Source organism: Palaemon carinicauda, chromosome 1 (genome assembly GCF_036898095.1).
Source record: "Palaemon carinicauda isolate YSFRI2023 chromosome 1, ASM3689809v2, whole genome shotgun sequence".
Taxonomy (NCBI): Eukaryota; Metazoa; Arthropoda; class Malacostraca; order Decapoda; family Palaemonidae; genus Palaemon; species Palaemon carinicauda.
Genome location: NC_090725.1, coordinates 49,505,785 through 49,524,624, shown reverse-complemented (window position 1 = coordinate 49,524,624; position 18,840 = coordinate 49,505,785). Strand labels below are relative to the sequence as shown.

Here is an 18,840-nt window from a genome sequence, read left to right as displayed (position 1 = left end):
ATCTGGGAATCATTATCAATCTGGAAAAATCGAACTTAACGCCATCCAACAGAATGGGGTACTTGGGTATGACGTTGGACACCGTGCAGGGGAAGGTCTTCCCCTCGGAAGACAGGATACGGAATCTCAATCACATCATTCAGCCGTTCCTGTCAGAACATTCCAGGAGGGCGAAAGACTGGCAGAGACTAATAGGTCACCTGGTCTCATTAGAGAAACTGGTTCCCCAAGGGAAGATGCGGCTCAGACCCGTGCAATGGAACCTCAAGGGCCTCTGGTCCCAGACAGGCGCTCAGAAGGCGTTGATTCCTGTCCTTCCAGACACGAGAACAGCCCTAGAATGGTGGCACTGCCAGTCGAACTCCCTCAAGGGGATGCCCCTCGGGTCCTGTCCCCCCGAGTACCTCCTGTTCACAGACGCCTCCAGCCTAGGGTGGGGAGCCCACCTTTGGGAGGAGACAGCAAGCGGTACCTGGTCGGAGACCGAAAGACATCTCCACATCAACGTCCTAGAGCTAAAAGCAGTCCAGAAGGCATGTCTGCACTTTGCAAGTCGGTTGAGGGGAAACACCGTGGCCTTAATGTGCGACAACGCCACGGTGGTAGCCTACATAAAGAAGCAAGGGGGCATGAGATCGAAGGAACTGTGCGACCTCACCATAAACATCCTGCATTGGGCGGACGAGCAACAGGTGGTACTGCTAGCAAGGTTCATCCCCGGGAAGAGAAACGTGCTAGCCGACGGCCTCAGCAGAATGGGTCAGATAGTGGGGACAGAGTGGTCCCTACACCCGGAAGTAGCCAGACTCATCATTCAACGCTGGGGCTCCTCTGTGATGGATCTCTTTGCAACAAAGCTCAACGCCAAGCTACCGGTCTATTGCTCCCCGGTACCAGACCAAAGAGCAGCCCTAGAAGACGCCTTCCAGCACAAGTGGGACAACTTGGACGTATACGCTTTTCCCCCCTTCACGCTGTTAAGGCAGGTACTCAACAGAGTAAGAGCCTCCCAAAACCTAAGGATGACTTTGGTAGCGCCCTGGTGGCCGGAGAGGGAGTGGTTCGCGGATCTAAAAGACCTGGCAAGCCAACCGCCTTGGCCTCTGCCCCCCAGGTCAGATCTGCTGCGTCAACCTCACTTCCTCAAGTTCCACGACAACCCTCTCTCTCTTCGCCTTCATGCCTGGAGACTATCGAGCGGCTCTTGAAGAAGGAGGGGTACTCCTCCTCCACAGCTAAGAGGATGTCCCTATACCTAAGAAAATCCTCTACCGTGGTATACCAGGCGAAGTGGGCCGCCTTTACGAAGTGGTGCTCGGAGAAACACATAAGACCTCTTAAAGCTTCAGTCCCAGACATAGCTGAGTTTCTCGTGTACCTTAGGGATGAAATAGGGATGTCAATCCCAGCCATTAAAGGAGTACGGGCAGCCTTAGGCCAAGTCTTCCTCCTAAAAGGCATCGACCTGGGGACCTCGAAACACACAGCGATGCTGATTAGGAGTTTCGAGCAGTCCTGCCCTCCTCAAGCTAGGAGAGTGCCCAGATGGGACCTGGCCAAGGTCCTGAAAATGCTAAGTCGTCCTCCCTTTGAACCCCTCAAAGATATCGGGGACAAAGACCTCACCCTCAAGACCGTCTTCTTGCTAGCCTTGGCTTCAGCTAAGAGAGTGGGTGAGATCCATGGTCTGTCTTACGACGTTGCGCACTCCAAAGGGTGGAAGGAAGTGTCCTTCAGGTTCGTACCCTCCTTTGTGGCGAAGACTCAGAACCCAGCAGTCTGGGACCCGAAGTTTGAAGGTTTCTCAATTCCGGCCATTCCCAGGACAGGCAATACGGAAGACTTGAAGTTATGCCCAGTAAGGACGCTCAGGAAGTACCTGGAAAGGACGGCTCATCTCCGACCAGGTGCCAAGAACCTCTTCGTCTCCACAGGTGTTAATAAGAAGCAAGTCTCCAAGAACACCATTTCCTTCTGGCTGAGACAAGTCATCGCTAGAACTTATGAAGAGGATAAGATGGCAGTGCCAGGCACTCCCCGCCCCCATGACATCAGGGGCCTGAGCACTTCCTTGGCCTTTGAGAGAAACATGGCGGTGGGACAGATCCTACAAGCTGGCACTTGGTCGCACCAGTCGACCTTGACTGCCCACTATCTCAAGGATTATTCAAGAAAATCCTTGGATGGATTCTCCATTGGGACAGTCATCGCCGCCCTCCAATCTGTGTAGCGGTAGGCTAGAAGATGTCCCCAACGGAGAATAAATTCTTCGCTACTTCATCAGGAGGAAATTCAGCAGAAGAAATTTTAAGAGGTGAGTCTTAGATAATAGCGTAAGGTTCCGCAGTTACCCTCTCTCCGCTCTCTGATAGGCCCCGCATTCCTTAGCCCTCTAGGCACTATGTGCCGAACCAAGTGGCAGAATGGCACTCCCGCCTCCTAAAGTATAAGTCTCCACAGAAAAGTAGTTCTCGGTGAGTATTTGTGTCGGAACAAATCAAAAATTTTAAACAATTTTTATTTTTCCTAACATACTCACCGAGAACTACTTTTCGGGTAATGGCCCTCCCTTCCGTCCCCGAGTGCCATCCTTCCATTGCCAAGTTGGGCTAAACGACGAACTTAATGGCGATGCTGACCCAGAGAGGCAGTGACCTGCCCTAATCCTGCCCTCAGGGCGCATCCTCTGGCGGCGGGGGTAAAACCTATATAGAGCGGGGTAGGGGGGTAACGGCGGGAAAACCTTGGTCGAGATTGAGAGGTCACCAAGTGACTCCACAGAAAAGTAGTTCTCGGTGAGTATGTTAGGAAAAATAAAAATTGTTTAAAATTTTTGATATTTGTTTAAAACAATCCATTAGTACACATGAACTCCGGTATCTGTCCTGAGACTCCAGACGCATTCATGAAAATTCAAAATAAATGCTTTCAGCATGGCAACATACAATCAACCTCTCTGTCTGTCGTACATATTTTTGCAGTTAATCTGTTGTGTGGTCTTCTAGGCCTTAACTGTAAAAGGCCAAAACAGGGAATTCAGTACGACATAAATACCAAAGAAACAGTGTCTCCCCTACTCTAGGATCAGTGTATAAATGTACAAAGCATGGACTCAGTGTGTATAAGGTAGACCTTCCAGTTCAATCACTTTTGAACTCGACACACCACCTCCAATGCTCTAAACTGTCTGCTATGGATGACACAATTACTACATCATCGCATAGCCAAAAGAACCACTGCTACAACTGGGGCCCAGTCTACCTGCACTTAGACTTGCCCCCCCATATTTCCATTTTTGCAGAATCAGCATATTCATGAAGTGAGGAATCTTGGAATATTATGATGAGTAACAGGAATTCCGTTTTGGTTAGTATTATTTTTATTTTGAATAACGTTACATAAATTTGATTTAAAATTTGGTCAAATGTGCTGGTGATTGAGTGTGTTTTGATTTCTGAATCGTTCAGCGTTGTTAGCTGTTGTCTCGTCTTCTTCAAACATGGATGAGTTTTAGCTGTTTACCCTTCCCAGTGTTAAGATTTAATATCCCTTTTTAATTGAATAATAAATTAAGATTCTTTAATGTATTGATTTTATTTTGCCTAACACAATAACTTCCCTTTTGTCATAACTCTTATTTGACCTTACAAATGTTTGTGATTAAAAAAAGCAGTGTAATTTGTATTTTCACCCTGTTTATCATGTTTAGCATGGGAGATGACACTAATCTCTGCTATCCCAAATATTTTCCAGAAAGCTATGAGTAGAGCTAAAAAAATCATTTTATAGTGTCAAATTAGAGAAAAAGGAAGCAATAAATTATCATTTCAGGAAGTTTTTTTAAATGTCATAACCCTTTTAAAAAAAATAGATATAAGGATAGTGTTTAAATATACTTGTACATTGAAAAGTATCTTGATTAAAAATTGCTCTGGAAATGATGATAATATAGTAATTTCCCAGCTCCAATTTAGAAAGCAACGTCAGTTCTAGATGGCATACAGTCCCAGTTTTGGAGGTGGTGTAGATAAACATTCTCAGAGGAAAGTACCAAAGAGGCTGATGAATTGGGTTCAAGTTTTTAAGGCCCATAGAAATCTGACTCAAGAGGCAAAGTCCAATTGGGCCTTAGGCATGAAGAACATTACCTACTGTATCAAGTGCCCCACCCCCCTTTTGAAAATCTGTGTCAAGTAGCATTACAGGTGTTATGGTGAGTAGAAGAGCACAGAGTGATGTCAGGTTAGGTTCTTTCAGCTCTTAATATGATACTGAACCCCTGAGCAGAATTCAAATCATACTGCTGGAATGATCATCAACACAGGCATTAGCATGTCCTATAGTACACACTTAGCATTGCTAATCTTGCAGAAGTGTTTCAATTGTTCCCTCGATGTTAGAAATAGCAGCTCCAGTCATTGTTGCACCATAGAGGAACTGTACAACCAAATCTTTATCAGGGAAATTTGGTTGGAATCATCGCTAGGTGTAACCACTAAGGCACTTCACTGCTTGAAGCCTTTATTCATATGATCATAAACTTCCGGGTCTTGAAAGATCAAGACCGGTCTCTGGACCCTCAACAGTTACGAGTCAACTCTGGATCGAGTCTGAGTAGAGTTCTGGATGTACAGTAAAAAATATTTCTTAACCTTTTGAAGCATCTAGCAGGGTTGTTTAAAACCAAGTGAGACCTCTCAGTAAAGCTTCCATCATAGGCTTAATCAGCATGATAATGTTTTCATTGGCATAAGCTTCCTCTAAGGAAGAGTCTGCAAACTACATGCTGTCATGCATTATTTCTCACACCGGGAATTGGATGTTGGTAAGCCTATTTATACCCGCAATTGAATAGTCAAGACCAGGTCTTCAGATATTATAACTCTCCTTTGCAACCCCAGCATATATTTACTTCTCCCTATCAGGTCTAATGGGGAATAAAGCTTCCTTAGATTCTTTACCATGCTGTTCATAAAACACAGGTTAGAAGAGAGCCCTGATCTCTCGAAATTATTTTCTGCTAGCTGAAAAAAATGATCACGAGGTTATACACAGGCCCATCAAAATAGGACCTTGCACAACTTTAAGCACACAATGTTTGTTCAGTCTTTACCTCCTTGGTACTCAGGCTGAATCATTACATCAATCCATCACCCAGTTATACCTAAGGATCTGACAAATATTAAAGATCACAAGTTCTGTGCACTTTCTATTTCCATGGCATTCAAATGAATATGGAAATATCTGTCTGGGCAGATTTTATGAAAGAGATTAGACACACAAAGACATTCCCCTGGGGGTTTGATCTCATTAGTGCACCTAATGCAGTACGCTTTAGGCATTTCTTGCAAGTCTTTGTAGCTTTCCTTTTTTCCTTACTGTATCCACTTTTTAGCCTTCTACTTTACTTGCATTCCCACTTTCCATCTTCCTGTCCAACCTATAAAATTTTATTTTGGTGTAAAGGCCAGGTTTTCTATCTACCATGGCACTCCCCCAAATTTGGGGTAGCCGACATTAAAAATAAAAAATTAGGATCTTTCTTATTGTCGTTCCTCCTGGCCTGACGAGGGATTCAGCCGAGTTTGGTTGGTACTGCTAGGGTGCCACAGCCCATCCTCCCCCATCATCTACCACAGTAGCGCTTCATGTGCTAAATACCAATCGAGACACACCAGCCGTACTCCTCAGTCACTTCATCTTGAAGACATTCAATTTCTGTCTCCGTCACTTCCCTCCCCCACAAGTCTGATCCATACATCACAGATGGTAATCACTTTCACTTACAAAACTCTCTTTACATTCATTCTTAACCCTCTATTCTTTACCACTCCCTTCATTGCCCCCAACACTACATCCCCCTTTCACACTGACGTACATCTGCTTCCACTCCTCCATTTAACGTTATATTACAAATAAATTAACTTTTTACCTTTGGTATTTTCAACTCTTCAACCTTGACTATCTTCCTTATACAACCCCCATTCTATCTCCACTCTTGCTATAACTAATTTTTCTTCAATCAGAAAGATTATCAGAAAAACTTATCACCAGTTCTTGTTCGACACATATCTAGCAGCCTCTCACCACTCATTTTTACCTGGTACATCATACTTCCCTATGACTCCTATCTCTCGAGCCCCCACTCTGGCTAAATATCCAAGTTGCCCATCACAACTACAAAATTCCTTCTACCCAGTCCTTTGAAGCACCTAATTCATTCTGCTCTCCACTTTTCTCACAACCTGGCCCATTCACACTGACAAAAGCCCAACATTCCTTTCCCAACCTAACCCTTACCCACATTAAGCTAGATGATACCTCCTTCCATTCCATTCTTTACATGTCATCCATTCACTCTGCAATAAAGTCACACACACTTCTGCTCTTCCCCTTTCAATCCCAGACACACTTCCCTTTTATCTTTGTCTAACACAAGGCCAATACATCCATCCTTCTCTTCCAAAACATTCCAGTCTCCCATCTTTTACTCACTATCTTACTACATCCATAGACATTCAGACACCCCAAAACTAGAGTTGCTTTCCCTCAAGCTCCTCTTCCTTGATATCTCACAAGAAGTAATTATACAGGAGAGGGGAATCCCAGTCCTCCTCCCATCCTGAGATTAGAACACAACGGAATAAAGGTCTAAGCATAAGTGACCCAGGTTGGGTGAGGGTTGTTGAAAGTGTTTGTTGTGATTATTTGTAGACATGTCTGGAGATCATCTCACATTGGATAAGCACCTGTTGATTTATGGATTTGTGTATGAAAATCTGGTTTTGCATTATAAAATGTGTTCCTTTAGTGAGCCATCTGGAATACTGACGTATTGCATAGAAAGACCTAAAATCTTTAGAAAAACTTATCCAATCAATTTTTGTTTAGGTCATCCCCCACCACCTCCAACTGAAGAACAAGTTCAAACTCTAGTTGAAATGGGGTTTGATCGCCAGAGAGTGATAAATGCTCTTCAAACTTGTAACAATGATGTCAACACAGCAACACATCTACTATTACAGGAGTCATGATAGTTGTAATCAGGTAGTAAATTTATTTATAAATTGTGATGGGTCCAGAGTAGATGGCCTTTGTGCATTTAGATTATTTTATAAGTCTTTTAAAAGACAGCTGGTTTTTATTAACTCATAGAAGTTATGTTGTGTGAGAAATTATTTTCTACTGGAAGAATAGATTGTTCTACCAAAGTGTAATTAGAAAGATTGCAATGAAAAAAAATACATATCTGACTGAGGTTATTTATTCCTACAAGTGATTGTTGATGAAAACTCTTTACTCTTCCCCAGATTAGAACAAACAGCAGATATTTTAATTTGCAAATATTTTAAGAATTATTAAATATCTTCCATATGGTTAGGTAATTCATCAGTGAATACCAGGTTAGTATATATAACATTCCCCTTGTCAAAGCCAAATCTAAATTAGTGTAAAGCATTATACACTATGCATACAAATTATATTCGTTTATTAATATTCCTAACTTATAAAATATGAAGTAAGGTGTCTTAGAAATATGGTTTTACTCTAACAGTATAAAGGTAATTTTGTACCATATGTGCAGTAGTGAGTGGGAATATTTGAATAATGTGGTCATAATGAGCAAAGATATTCCCTTCGTAGGTTGTAGCCTTTCTCTGAACTAAGACATTTGTGGCTGTTTCAGACATTTAGTTAGGCTACCATTTTTTTTACACGGGTAGTATGCAGACTTTCAGCCATATGAAAGAATAGTAATTAACGACCAGAAATGTTAAAACATAGGGAAAATTTAGTCTTTTTATGGGATCTGTACCCTTCCCCCTCCCCATATTGGGGTGTTAAACTCAAGTCATATTAATTAGTATTGTAGTTTATGTTTATACATATTTTTGCAAAAATTCTGTAACTATGTGCTTATCTATTTGTATGTACAGTTTATGTGTATTGCACATACAGATACACTTTTGTCATACATAAACAATACTGTATACACAAATATTTATATACTATAAATTTTATATATGTATACATACACTTGAATAAAATATTTATTAAATTGACCTGGCTGTAAAATTTTGCCTGTTAGTTTTAACAAATATAGATATTCACTGTGTTAGGCCCCAAGTATCCAACATGAAACTTGGAACTACAGTACACATATATGCTCTCTCGATTTATACATTTTTGTTTTTTTAGAAAATTAAATAAAATAGGTGTGCGCTAAATACAGTATAAGTATCAAACATGGCCGTTCAAAACAAACATTAAAATATTCAGAATGCAAAGCTTGAACAAACTGCTTTTAACATTCGCTAATATGAGTGAATGCTCTCAATTGAAATACATCGGCTTGAAAATTCACTTATGACAGTACTGTATTAGTTGGCTTGGAATTTTGGAAATTCAGATTATTGCATTTTTTGTCTTGGAAAAATCTCTATTATTGTTAAAATACAGTAGTTTTTTATTGCTAAAAAGGCCTTTTTATATATTAACTCAAGTGCGCAACCCTTTCTTTTTTAACTTTGTTACCTGTTTATTTACTTTTCCTTCAAAACTTCCAGGGAAAACTTACTTTAGTTATCTAATATACAACAATTCCACCATTTCCTATGATTTCCTGAGGGATAAATTATCAGCTTTCTTATATTCAATATGGTATTCGTGAATAAACGTATGCTACATGTTCTTATTTCTTCGTCTGCTCATTTATATATGTACAATTTTTTATGATTATGCTAAAAGATGCATAAAGTGTCATAAACAATAAATGAATAGGCCAAAGTATAAAATTCCCAAGAAAAATACAATATATTATATTATCCATGTTTTGCTAATGTGTGCACTAGTATATGTTACAATTTAGAGATATCGCCATAGTTTGCTAGTTAAGGCTGCCAATGAAACACAAGCAGTGCTCCTTATTAACTTTTGTATTTTACCCTTTCCATGTTATCGAGAAGTTTTGCATTAAACTTTCAATTATGCTAGAGAAATAATTTATAGTAGGTTTGTAGGAGTTCTCAGAAGGGGACATATTGAGGTGTGCTCCCAATATTTCTAAAGTTTAAAACTTAAGGGAATATTAATGTTCTTAACATCTTATCTACCCGACTATATAATATTAAGATTAGACACTTGAAAAAGGGTTTCAGGAAATTTCACCCAGGTCCAGTGTAAGGAGTTTGACCATGTCAATGTCAAATGTACTGTTGTAAAATGTTTTGTTTGCTCAAAGTTCCATGATAACTTCAAAAGTTGTTCTGCAAATATTTTTTTTAATATTTTAAGGGAGCTCACTCTCCAAACTCAAGATAGCCTCCTCTATACAAGCTGGAACAAACCCTAATTGAACAAATCACCTTTTTGTGCAGCTAGAAAATATCTTTTTGGGTAATAGTTCAAATTGTGCTAGTGATCTATCACATTCCCTGGATTTAACAAATCAGTTCAAGAAGTTTGTATTTTTTGGCTGTTGCTAAATTTCACAATCCTAATGACTCCTCATCTTTATCATCAAATCCATCAAAATCTACAAATATGATGTCTACCAATTTCAAATTGTATTCTCCTACTGTTGCTGTTACTACTAAGTCATTATCTAACCATGCATTTTAATAGGGTACCGAAAGAGAAGATAGCAGTATTATTCAAAATTATAAAATTAAGCCGGAACCTCATATTCCCGTGCAGAACAGGATTGACATTCATACTAACCATTAATGACACCAGCAAAGGTACAGAAGATCTTTCCAAAGTTGAAATGATTGATCTTGAACCCCAAAATCAAAATCAGAGGAAAAAATTTGTACTTGAAAAATACAACTTCAAAATAAAAAAAGGCAAATTATGAGGAATGTTTGAACCAACCCAAAAAGGTTTTCTCTAAGGTCAATCTACAGGAAAGTTTTTTTATTAATGTACTGTAGCAACTTCAATTTTAGTAAAACAAGAAACATTGCCACAACTCCCAGCTTCTAATCTGAACTTAATGTCATAACTTATCAAGCTACCATGCATGTGGTAAAGGTCGAGGTCCTTAAGAATCCATATGACACTCGAGCAGCTAAAGGGAAACCTAATAAAACAATGTACCCCTTGAAGAAGAAAATCTATCTCCAGTTTTAAGCATAGTAGGTAAATCAATGATACATAAAAAACAAGAGAATAAAATGGCCCACAAAATTTCTTGTGGCTGTAATGATTGTGTCATTTCTGAATTTAATGACATTACAAACAAAAATATGCATAAAATTATCTGATTAAAAACTTTACCAAGTACAAAACTAAAAACTAGTATGGTACATTTGAAAGCCACAAAGCTTGTTGTATGTGTTAATCATGTAATAAAGAAGCATGCAACAACACTTCATATTAAAAATTTTCAATATTAATCTTACCCGATAATCATGTAGCTGTCAACTCTGTTGCCGACAGAAATCTACGGTCGGGATACGCCAGCGATCGCTATACAGGTGGGGGTGAACACACAGCGCCATCTGTGGTCAGGTACTCCAGTACTTCTTGTCAACACCACCTCAATTTTTCCTCTGTCGTGCCTCCGGCTAGACCTACATGGATACGCTGTTGATTCTGGAGTTTTTGCTCACGATTTGGTGATGTATTTGCTCTAGAGTTTAGCTTTCGCTATTCAGGAAGTTTTATCATTAGCTTAGCTAGCTTTTGGAATTAATTTGATTAATTTTGGTGACGAAGAGAGTATGAACTCTCTTTCACTTTTAAATGGCCGACCCTTCCCTTAGACGGAAGTGTTGGTGTCTAAGAGAGTATAGACTCTCTTTCTTAATTTTGCTTAACAAAAGTTATAGATTTATTTTATATCTCTCCGCCTTTTATAGGCCTCTTCGATTAACTTCCTTTTATTATAAACTTATTAAAATTAATTTTTATATTTGTTTATATTCGACCTTTCCTAATAGTAGGCGGTCTTTTCTTGGTACCGAAGTTAATTAACATTGAGCCCGTCATTTCGTTTTTACCTGTTAACATATTATGCTATTTTAATGTTTTTGAAAGATTTTCTTTGATAGTCTCGTACTGTTTTCAAAGTTGAACTAACGTTTTGTTTTGTCTCTGCAGTTGTTGACGTTCAGAACGTTCAACTTGCGCTCTATCGTTACGATAGAGAGAGAATTTTCACGGTGTCACGTTGCAGTAAGAGTACTGTAAACCGATTCTAGCGTTTTGTTCATTCTTTCTTAGCTTAATGGTTTTAATCTAATAAAGGAACTTTTTATTTGGGAAATCTTTCAGTTTTTTTCCTTTAACAATAATATGTTTTAACGATATATATGATTGGGCTCATCTCTCAGGTTCTAAGTCAAGAGAGAGAGAGAGAGATAGAGACGGAGGGAGAGAGAGGAGGATAAATGTTTCGTTCAAGCGAGTAACGTTGTTATCGTTTTTGCTCTTCTCCCTAGTCTCTTAAGGGGAAGAAGGTAAACGTTTCTAGAGTTTTATTCTTGTTCTCAAGCTTTATGCGGTGAGAGATTTTAAACGTAGTTTATTTGATCTAGTGTTTAGTCTCTTTCCAGCCACTGAATTATTTATCTTTCATTATATTTTTCTGTTACATTGTAATTCTGTTTTCGCAATTACTAACTTTTAAGGAAGGATAGAATTGCGTGTTTCAGGTACAAACCACTTAAAGTTTCGAGTTCAGTGAAATAAGTGCAAACAGAAAATCAAAAGTGATAAGTGATAAGCGCAAAGTGTTACAGTGTTGCGTTCGAGGGTTCGTCTGTTCGTGCCAGTTGTTCGCCTAGTCTGGGACCTCTTACAAGCTCCCAAGCCCAGGGGAGAAGTAATGTCGAAGGACTTATGGGTTCAGCAGGCCTTGATCGACGAACAGACGTTTCCCTCCGTGGTTTCGGGTGTATCTACACACGTTGCCGACGTGATCACCCCACCCACACAAAGACGAGAGAGCCCTTTTATTCCTTGTCTGCGGAAGAGGTTTCTCGCAGAAACCATGGACCAAATCTTACAGCTTTTAAGTGCAAGTCGGTCCCTTCCGCGCAAGTCCAACTCCTAGGTGTAGCCATTAGCACTGGGTCAGTTCGGACTTGCTGCAGTACGACAACTGCACACCTCCCAGAGAGAGTGTGGTATCGCAACAGGCAGTAGCTCCGTCTGTTGCCGCACCAGCTGTTTTAGACCCTCAGTCTCAACGGACAGTAGCTCCGTTTGTTGTTGTCTTTCTTAAACTCTAGTGGTCTATGCTGCAGACAATGCAGTCTCAGCTGGCGGTGTTGATGCAGGAGTTTCAGGCAGAGAAGGTTAACACACCTCCTCCTGCGAGCGCTCCTCCACCTCTACGCAGTCCAGCCTGCCAGACGTATGATGTTGAGGTTCCTCAAGCTACCTCCATGCGTGAGCTGCCGCATTGGGAGTTGCCAGATACCAGCTCTGTGCAGCAACCTCCACTTTCCTTGAGGCAGGAGCCTCTTGCCACGCGGCAACCTCCTCTACCCTTGAGGTAGGAGCCTCATGCGTTGCGACTACCTCCTCCATCCTCGAGGCAACAACCTCTTGCGGTGCGACAACCTCCACCATCCTCGAGGCAGCAACCTCAACTCCACCTCTGCGCAGTCCACCCTGCCAGACGTATGATGTTGAGGTTCCTCAACCTACCTCCACGCGTGAGCTGCCGCATTGGGAGTTGCCAGATACCAACGCTATGCAGCAACCTCTTGCGTTGCGGCAACCTCCACCATCCTTGAGGCAGCAACCTCAACTCTTGCGACAGCCACCTCCACTGAGGGAAGAGCCTCAACTCTTGAGGAACCTCATGCTATGAGACTCTTGAGGCAGGAACCTCACAGGAGCCTCAATGGGCTCTCGTGGCATGGTTGGTTTCGACCTGGCCTTTCATTAGAAGGGGCTAGCGTTCGATCCCAAGTATGAGGTAGAAATTTATTTCTATTTGAACACGATGTTGTGTTGATATTTATCCATATTGACTCATTAGGGGTAATTTGAATGAATTACTGCCAATTGTGTCACGTGGTGGCCCGGGGAAATCTGGTAAAACTCGCTGATAAAGAGACTGATGTCTCACCAGGTAAATCCTCGGACAGCTAGATTAGTGTCAGGTTCAGATTTCCTTTATTTAATCCTCCTCAAACCATGAGGCAGGAGCCTCATGCTATGCGGCAACCGCCTCAACCCATGAGGCAGGAGCATCATACTATGCGGCATCCTCCTCAACACATGCGGCATAAGCCTCTTCCCTTGCAGCTTGAGCCTCATCCCATGCAGCATGAGCCTCATACCATGCAGCATGAGCCTCATCCCATGCAGCATGAGCCTCATCCCATGCAGCATAAGCCGCACGCCATGCAACATGCTCTGCTTACCTTACAGCATGCTCTACATACAGCATGCTCTGCATACAGCATGCTCTGCATACCTTACCGCATGCTTCTCAGTCACACATCTTTGGTTGTTGCCAACTCACTAGACTGTCAAACAGTTTCATAACGTTGCCTTCTAGTCTGCTGCTTTTGCACCAGTGAAACCCTCACTGAGAGAACTTAGCTTTTCTCGGATATGGTTCCTGTAGATGAGAAAGTGCTATTCTCCCTCCTTCTGATATTCCCTTGAGGACTCTGTCATTTGGAGAGGAGCCTTTAGCTGCGTAGCCTCCTATGGACTTTTATTTAAGCATAACATGCTTCCAGGGAAGGTAATGGTTCCACTTCAGTCGCTAACCCCGTCTGTTACCACACCTGCTCCCTTAGACCTTGAGCTGTGTTGCAAGACATGCAGTCCAAGCTTAGTCCTTGTTAGAGGATTTTTTGTTTACGGAGTCAGTGTGTCACTGGGAAGACGTTCAACAACCAGCAGAAGTGACTTGTTGTGACGCAGTGCGGCAACCTCAACAACCCGATAAGGAGTTGTCTGTACGACCCAGACAGTCTAGACAGCTTCGGGTTGTCACTGTACTTCCTCGCTTCCCCATGGTTGACAGTTCACAGACTGTGCATCAGTACCATGATCTTGTGTCCGGCTCCGTCAGACGACTAGCTTTTAAGAGCTCCCACAAGTCGTCGCTGTCTGGAGATTCTCAGATGGACTATGGATCTGACCAAGGAACTGGGCCTCCTGGTCAAATTTTGAGGAGTCCCAGCTCGTCCCATCCCAGACCATTGTCTACCTGGGTATGGATCTTCAGAGTCGAGCTTTTCGGGCTTTTCCGTCGGCCCCAAAGATCTACTAAGCCCTAGTTTGCATCCAGAGCATGCTGAGAAGGAACCGATGCTCAGTCAGGTAGTGGATGAGTCTAACAGGGACACTTTCATCGCTGGCCCTGTTCATCGAGTTAGGGAGACCCCACCTCCGCCCCCTTCAGTATCATCTAGCGGCTCACTGGATTAAGGACATGACGCTAGAGACGATCTCAGTTCCTGTTTCCGAAGAGAGGAGGTCTACTCTCACGTGGTGAAAGAACAGCTTTCTTCTCAAGGAAGTCTACCTTTGGCTGTTCAGAAACCCGACCGCCGTCTCTTCTCTGACGCATCAGACACGGGCTGGGGTGCGACTTTGGACGGACAGGAATGCTCGGGAACATGGAATCAGGAGCTAAGGACACTTCACATCTTTTGCAAGGAGCTGTTGGCGGTTCATCTGGCCTTGATAAACTTCAAGTCCCTCCAGCTTAACTAGGTGGTGGAGGTGGACTCTGACTACACCACAGCCTTGGCTTACATCTCCAAGCAGGGAGGGACTCATTCGTGGAAGTTGTTCTAGATCGCAAGGGACCTCCTCATCTGGTTAAAAGATCGAAAGCTCACGCTAGTAACGAGGTTCATTCAGGGCGATATGAATGTCATGGCAGATCGCCTTAGCCGGAAGGGTCAGGTCATCCCCACAGAGTGGACCCTTCACAAGAATGTTTGCAGCAGACTTTGGGCCCTGTGGGGTCAGCCAACCATAGATCTGTTCGCTACCTCGATAACCTAGAGGCTCCCGTTGTATTGTTCTCCGATTCCAGACCCAGCAGCAGTTCACGTGGATGCTTTTCTGCTGGATTGGTCCCATCTCGACCTGTATGCATTCCCGCCGTTCAAGATTGTCAACAGGATACTTCAGAAGTTCGCCTCTCGCAAAGGGACACGGCTGACGTTGGTTGGCTCCGCTCTGGCCCGCGAGAGAATGGTTCATAGAGGTACTGCAATGGCTGGTCGACATTCCCAGGACTCTTCCTCTAGGAGTGGACCTTCTACGTCTACCTCACGTAAAGAAGGTACATCCAAACCTCCACGCTCTTCGTCTGACTGCCTTCAGTCTTTCGAAAGACACTCAAGAGCTAGGGGCTTTTCGAAGGAGGCAGCCAGAGCGATTGCCAGAGCAAGGAGGACATCCACTCTCAGAGTCTATCAGTCTAAAGGGGAAGTCTTCCGAAGCTGGTACAAGGCCAATGCAGTTTCCTCATCCAGTACCACTGTAACCCAGATTGCTGACTTCCTGTTACATCTAAGGAACGTAAGATCCCTTTCAGCTCCTACGATTAAGGGTTACAGAAGTATGTTGGCAGCGGTTTTCCGCCACAGAGGCTTGGATCTTTCCATCAACAAAGATTTACAGGACCTCCTTAGGTCTTTTAAGACCTCAAAGGAACGTCGGTTGTCCACTCCAGGCTGGAATCTAGACGTGGTCCTAAGGTTCCTTATGTCATCAAGATTTGAACCTCTCCAATCAGCCTCTTTTAAGGACCTCACATTGAACACTCTTTTCCTCGTGTGCTTGACAACAGCTAAAAGAGTAAGTGAGATCCACGCCTTCAGCAGGAACATAGTTTTCACATCTGAAACGGCTACATGTTCCTTGCAGCTCGGTTTTTTGCTAAAAACGAGCTTCCTTCACGTCCTTGGCCTAAGTCGTTCGAGATCCCAAGCCTGTCCAACTTGGTGGGGGACGAACTGGAGAGAGTACTTTGCCCAGTTAGAGCTCTTAGGTACTATCTAAAAAGGTCATAACCTTTACGAGGACAATCAGAAGCCTTTTGGTGTGCTATCAAGAAGCCTTCTCTTCCAAGGTCTAAGAACTCAGTTTCTTACCTATTCAGGCTCCTGATTAGGGAAGCACATTCTCATCTGAAGGAAGAAGACCTTGCTTTGCTGAAGGTAAGGACACATGAAGTGAGAGCTGTGGCTACTTCAGTGGCCCTCAAACAGAACCGTTCTCTGCAGAGTGTTATGGATGCAACCTATTGGAGAAGCAAGTCAGTGTTCGCATCATTCTATCTCAAAGATGTTCAGTCTCTTTACGAGAACTGCTACACCCTGGGACCATTCGTAGCAACGAATGCAGTAGTAGGCGGGGGCTCAGCCACTACATTCCCATAATCCCATAACCTTTTTAACCTTTCTCTTGAATACTTTTTATGGGTTGTACGGTCGGCTAAGAAGCCTTCCACATCCTTGTTGATTTGGCGGGTGGTCAATTCTTTCTTGAGAAGCGCCGAGGTTAAAGGTTGTGATGAGGTCCTTTAGTGTGGGTTGCAGCCCTTTATACTTCAGCACCTAAGAGTCGTTCAGCATCCTAAGAGGACCGCTACGCTCAGTAAGGAAGACGTACTTAATAAAGGCAGAGTAATGGTTCAAGTCGTCTTCCTTACCAGGTACTTATTTATTTTATGTTATTTTTGAATAACTAATAAAATAAAATACGGGATACTTAGCTTCTTTGTTAACATATATGCTGGTCTCCACCCACCACCCTGGGTGTGAATCAGCTACATGATTATCGGGTAAGATTAATATTGAAAAATGTTATTTTCATTAGTAAAATAAATTTTTGAATATACTTACCCGATAATCATGATTTAATTGACCCACCCTTCCTCCCCATAGAGAACCAGTGGACCGAGGAAAAAATTGAGGTGGTGTTGACAAGAAGTACTGGAGTACCTGACCACAGATGGCGCTGTGTGTTCACCCCCACCTGTATAGCGATCGCTGGCGTATCCCGACCGTAGATTTCTGTCGGCAACAGAGTTGACAGCTACATGATTATCGGGTAAGTATATTCAAAAATTTATTTTACTAATGAAAATAACATTTTAATAGAAAAACAAATGATAATCAGGAAGCAAATCATAATTAATCAAAGAATTATATTTAAGGTACCATTAAATATTAAATAAAAAAAAATAATGTTAGCGCAGTTAGACGGAAACACCACTCTAGCAGAATAAGCAGAAATAATTTTCTATCCAGCGGAAATCCATCTCCATTGCCTTTATGTTCAATCATACAGAATTCGATGGAATAGTAGTGGTCTTAAAAGGGATTTTGATGTAGGAAAAATCTATTTTTGGCTCGAGCCATGTCGTCCTGATGGAAGTGCCTTCTAGCAACTTCTACAGTATAATATTTCTGCGATTGATATTACAAGAGAATTACTGTCAGGTATCACGGGGTTCCAACCCCCGGAAACGACTATCCGAAGATAGTGTAAAATCAAGGTCGTATCCTAAGATAACCCGAGATATCTGCACCCCAAACAGACCTTACCCCGTCTAATCCACTAAGGGGAAGGATAAATAAGGAGCTGCTACACCACCTATCACCTTTGAGTGCCCCTATACGTTCCTGCTTCTCATTCCTTCGAATGCAGCTAATGGCTACAGTTCGGTTGATTTTTGGGGGGCGCTTTTTTCGCAAACTTTGATGATCAGTTTTGTGAATTGGCTTCCTCTTTCGCAAAAGTTGAGTATCCACATCTCTTTGCCTTTAATTGCATCTAGGAGAAATTCAAAGACTGTTGAACAATTATAACCTTATTGCAATATGCCTACAGCATATTAACAATACTATTCTTTCAATAGGGAATTAGACTCGCATCTCTCTCAGTTCCTTCTGCCAAGATATTAGGGACTGGGATCTATATTTAATGTAACTTACAATGTTATGATATTTAACACTTCATAATTTAAAATATCAGGAGTTGAATTACATCCAAATAAAACTCCTTTAATATTTTTAATATATAATTGTTCCAACACGGAGTACTTACCTCAAACTACTTTCTTAGGAGTATCTGGGATCTCCTCCCAACCGACCAGAATTTTGTGTAGTTTACCCTATCTCCGTTTTCTATGCGGGGGATCCTCTGGCGGAAGGATACGCGCCATGAGGCGACCCAAGGTCAGAGAACGTGCTCGCTCAGGTCTCTACCTTCATTAAGTTTTCTGGTCGCGTAGTGATAACATCTCGCCACGCTCTCCTTACCCAGTGCGACCCTTTGTGTCCCATGAGGTTCCCACGTGGTCCCCTTGTGTTCATACCTTACCTTATCCTACCTTTCCCTCTGTGTTCCTGTCGTTTTGGTGCTTATTGGTTTGTTATGGAGAATCCCCGCCGTTGCCCCGGGCCTATGGCCGGTAAATCTTGTGGGGCCTTTCTTTCCAAGCCGGAAGTCGACCCCCACTCTTTGTGTTCATCGTGTAGGGGCAGTGTGAGTTCCCCTACAGCCACGAGTCCGGAGTGTGAATCCTGGAACGAAGTTCAGTGGGTGCGCTACGGCACCAAAAAGAAGAAGGCTACCAAGAGATCGCCGAAGAAGTCAAGCATTGCCTCGCCTCTTGCTTCGCCCGATGCCTCTTCGGAGAAGGCTTCTCTGCCGCCTTCCCCTACCCAGAGTAAGGGACGAGGTAAGTCCGTTGCGAGGAAGCGGCTCATTGCTCTTCCCCAGGAGTCTGTGATGTCTGTTGGTGGGGATGTTGTGTCGGTTCAGGCAAGTTGGGGGCCTGAGGGAGGGACGGGAGTGTGTTCTGGAGACGAGGTCCTGGTGCCAGCAGGGCCCGTCTCT

General features: G+C 42.7%; 1 protein-coding gene across 1 annotated transcript in view; it reads left to right on the top strand.

Moving 5' to 3' along the window:
• LOC137648150 (ubiquitin-associated domain-containing protein 2-like) overlaps nucleotides 1–8,063 on the top strand; it is an 82,329-nt gene extending 74,266 nt beyond the window's left edge. Inside the window, exon 8 of the mRNA XM_068381082.1 lies at nucleotides 6,892–8,063. Within this exon, the coding sequence (XP_068237183.1) occupies nucleotides 6,892–7,034 (143 nt within the window). The 3' untranslated portion in view covers nucleotides 7,035–8,063. The remainder of the gene's footprint in view (nucleotides 1–6,891) is intronic.
• Nucleotides 8,064–18,840: the final 10,777 nt, after the last annotated feature.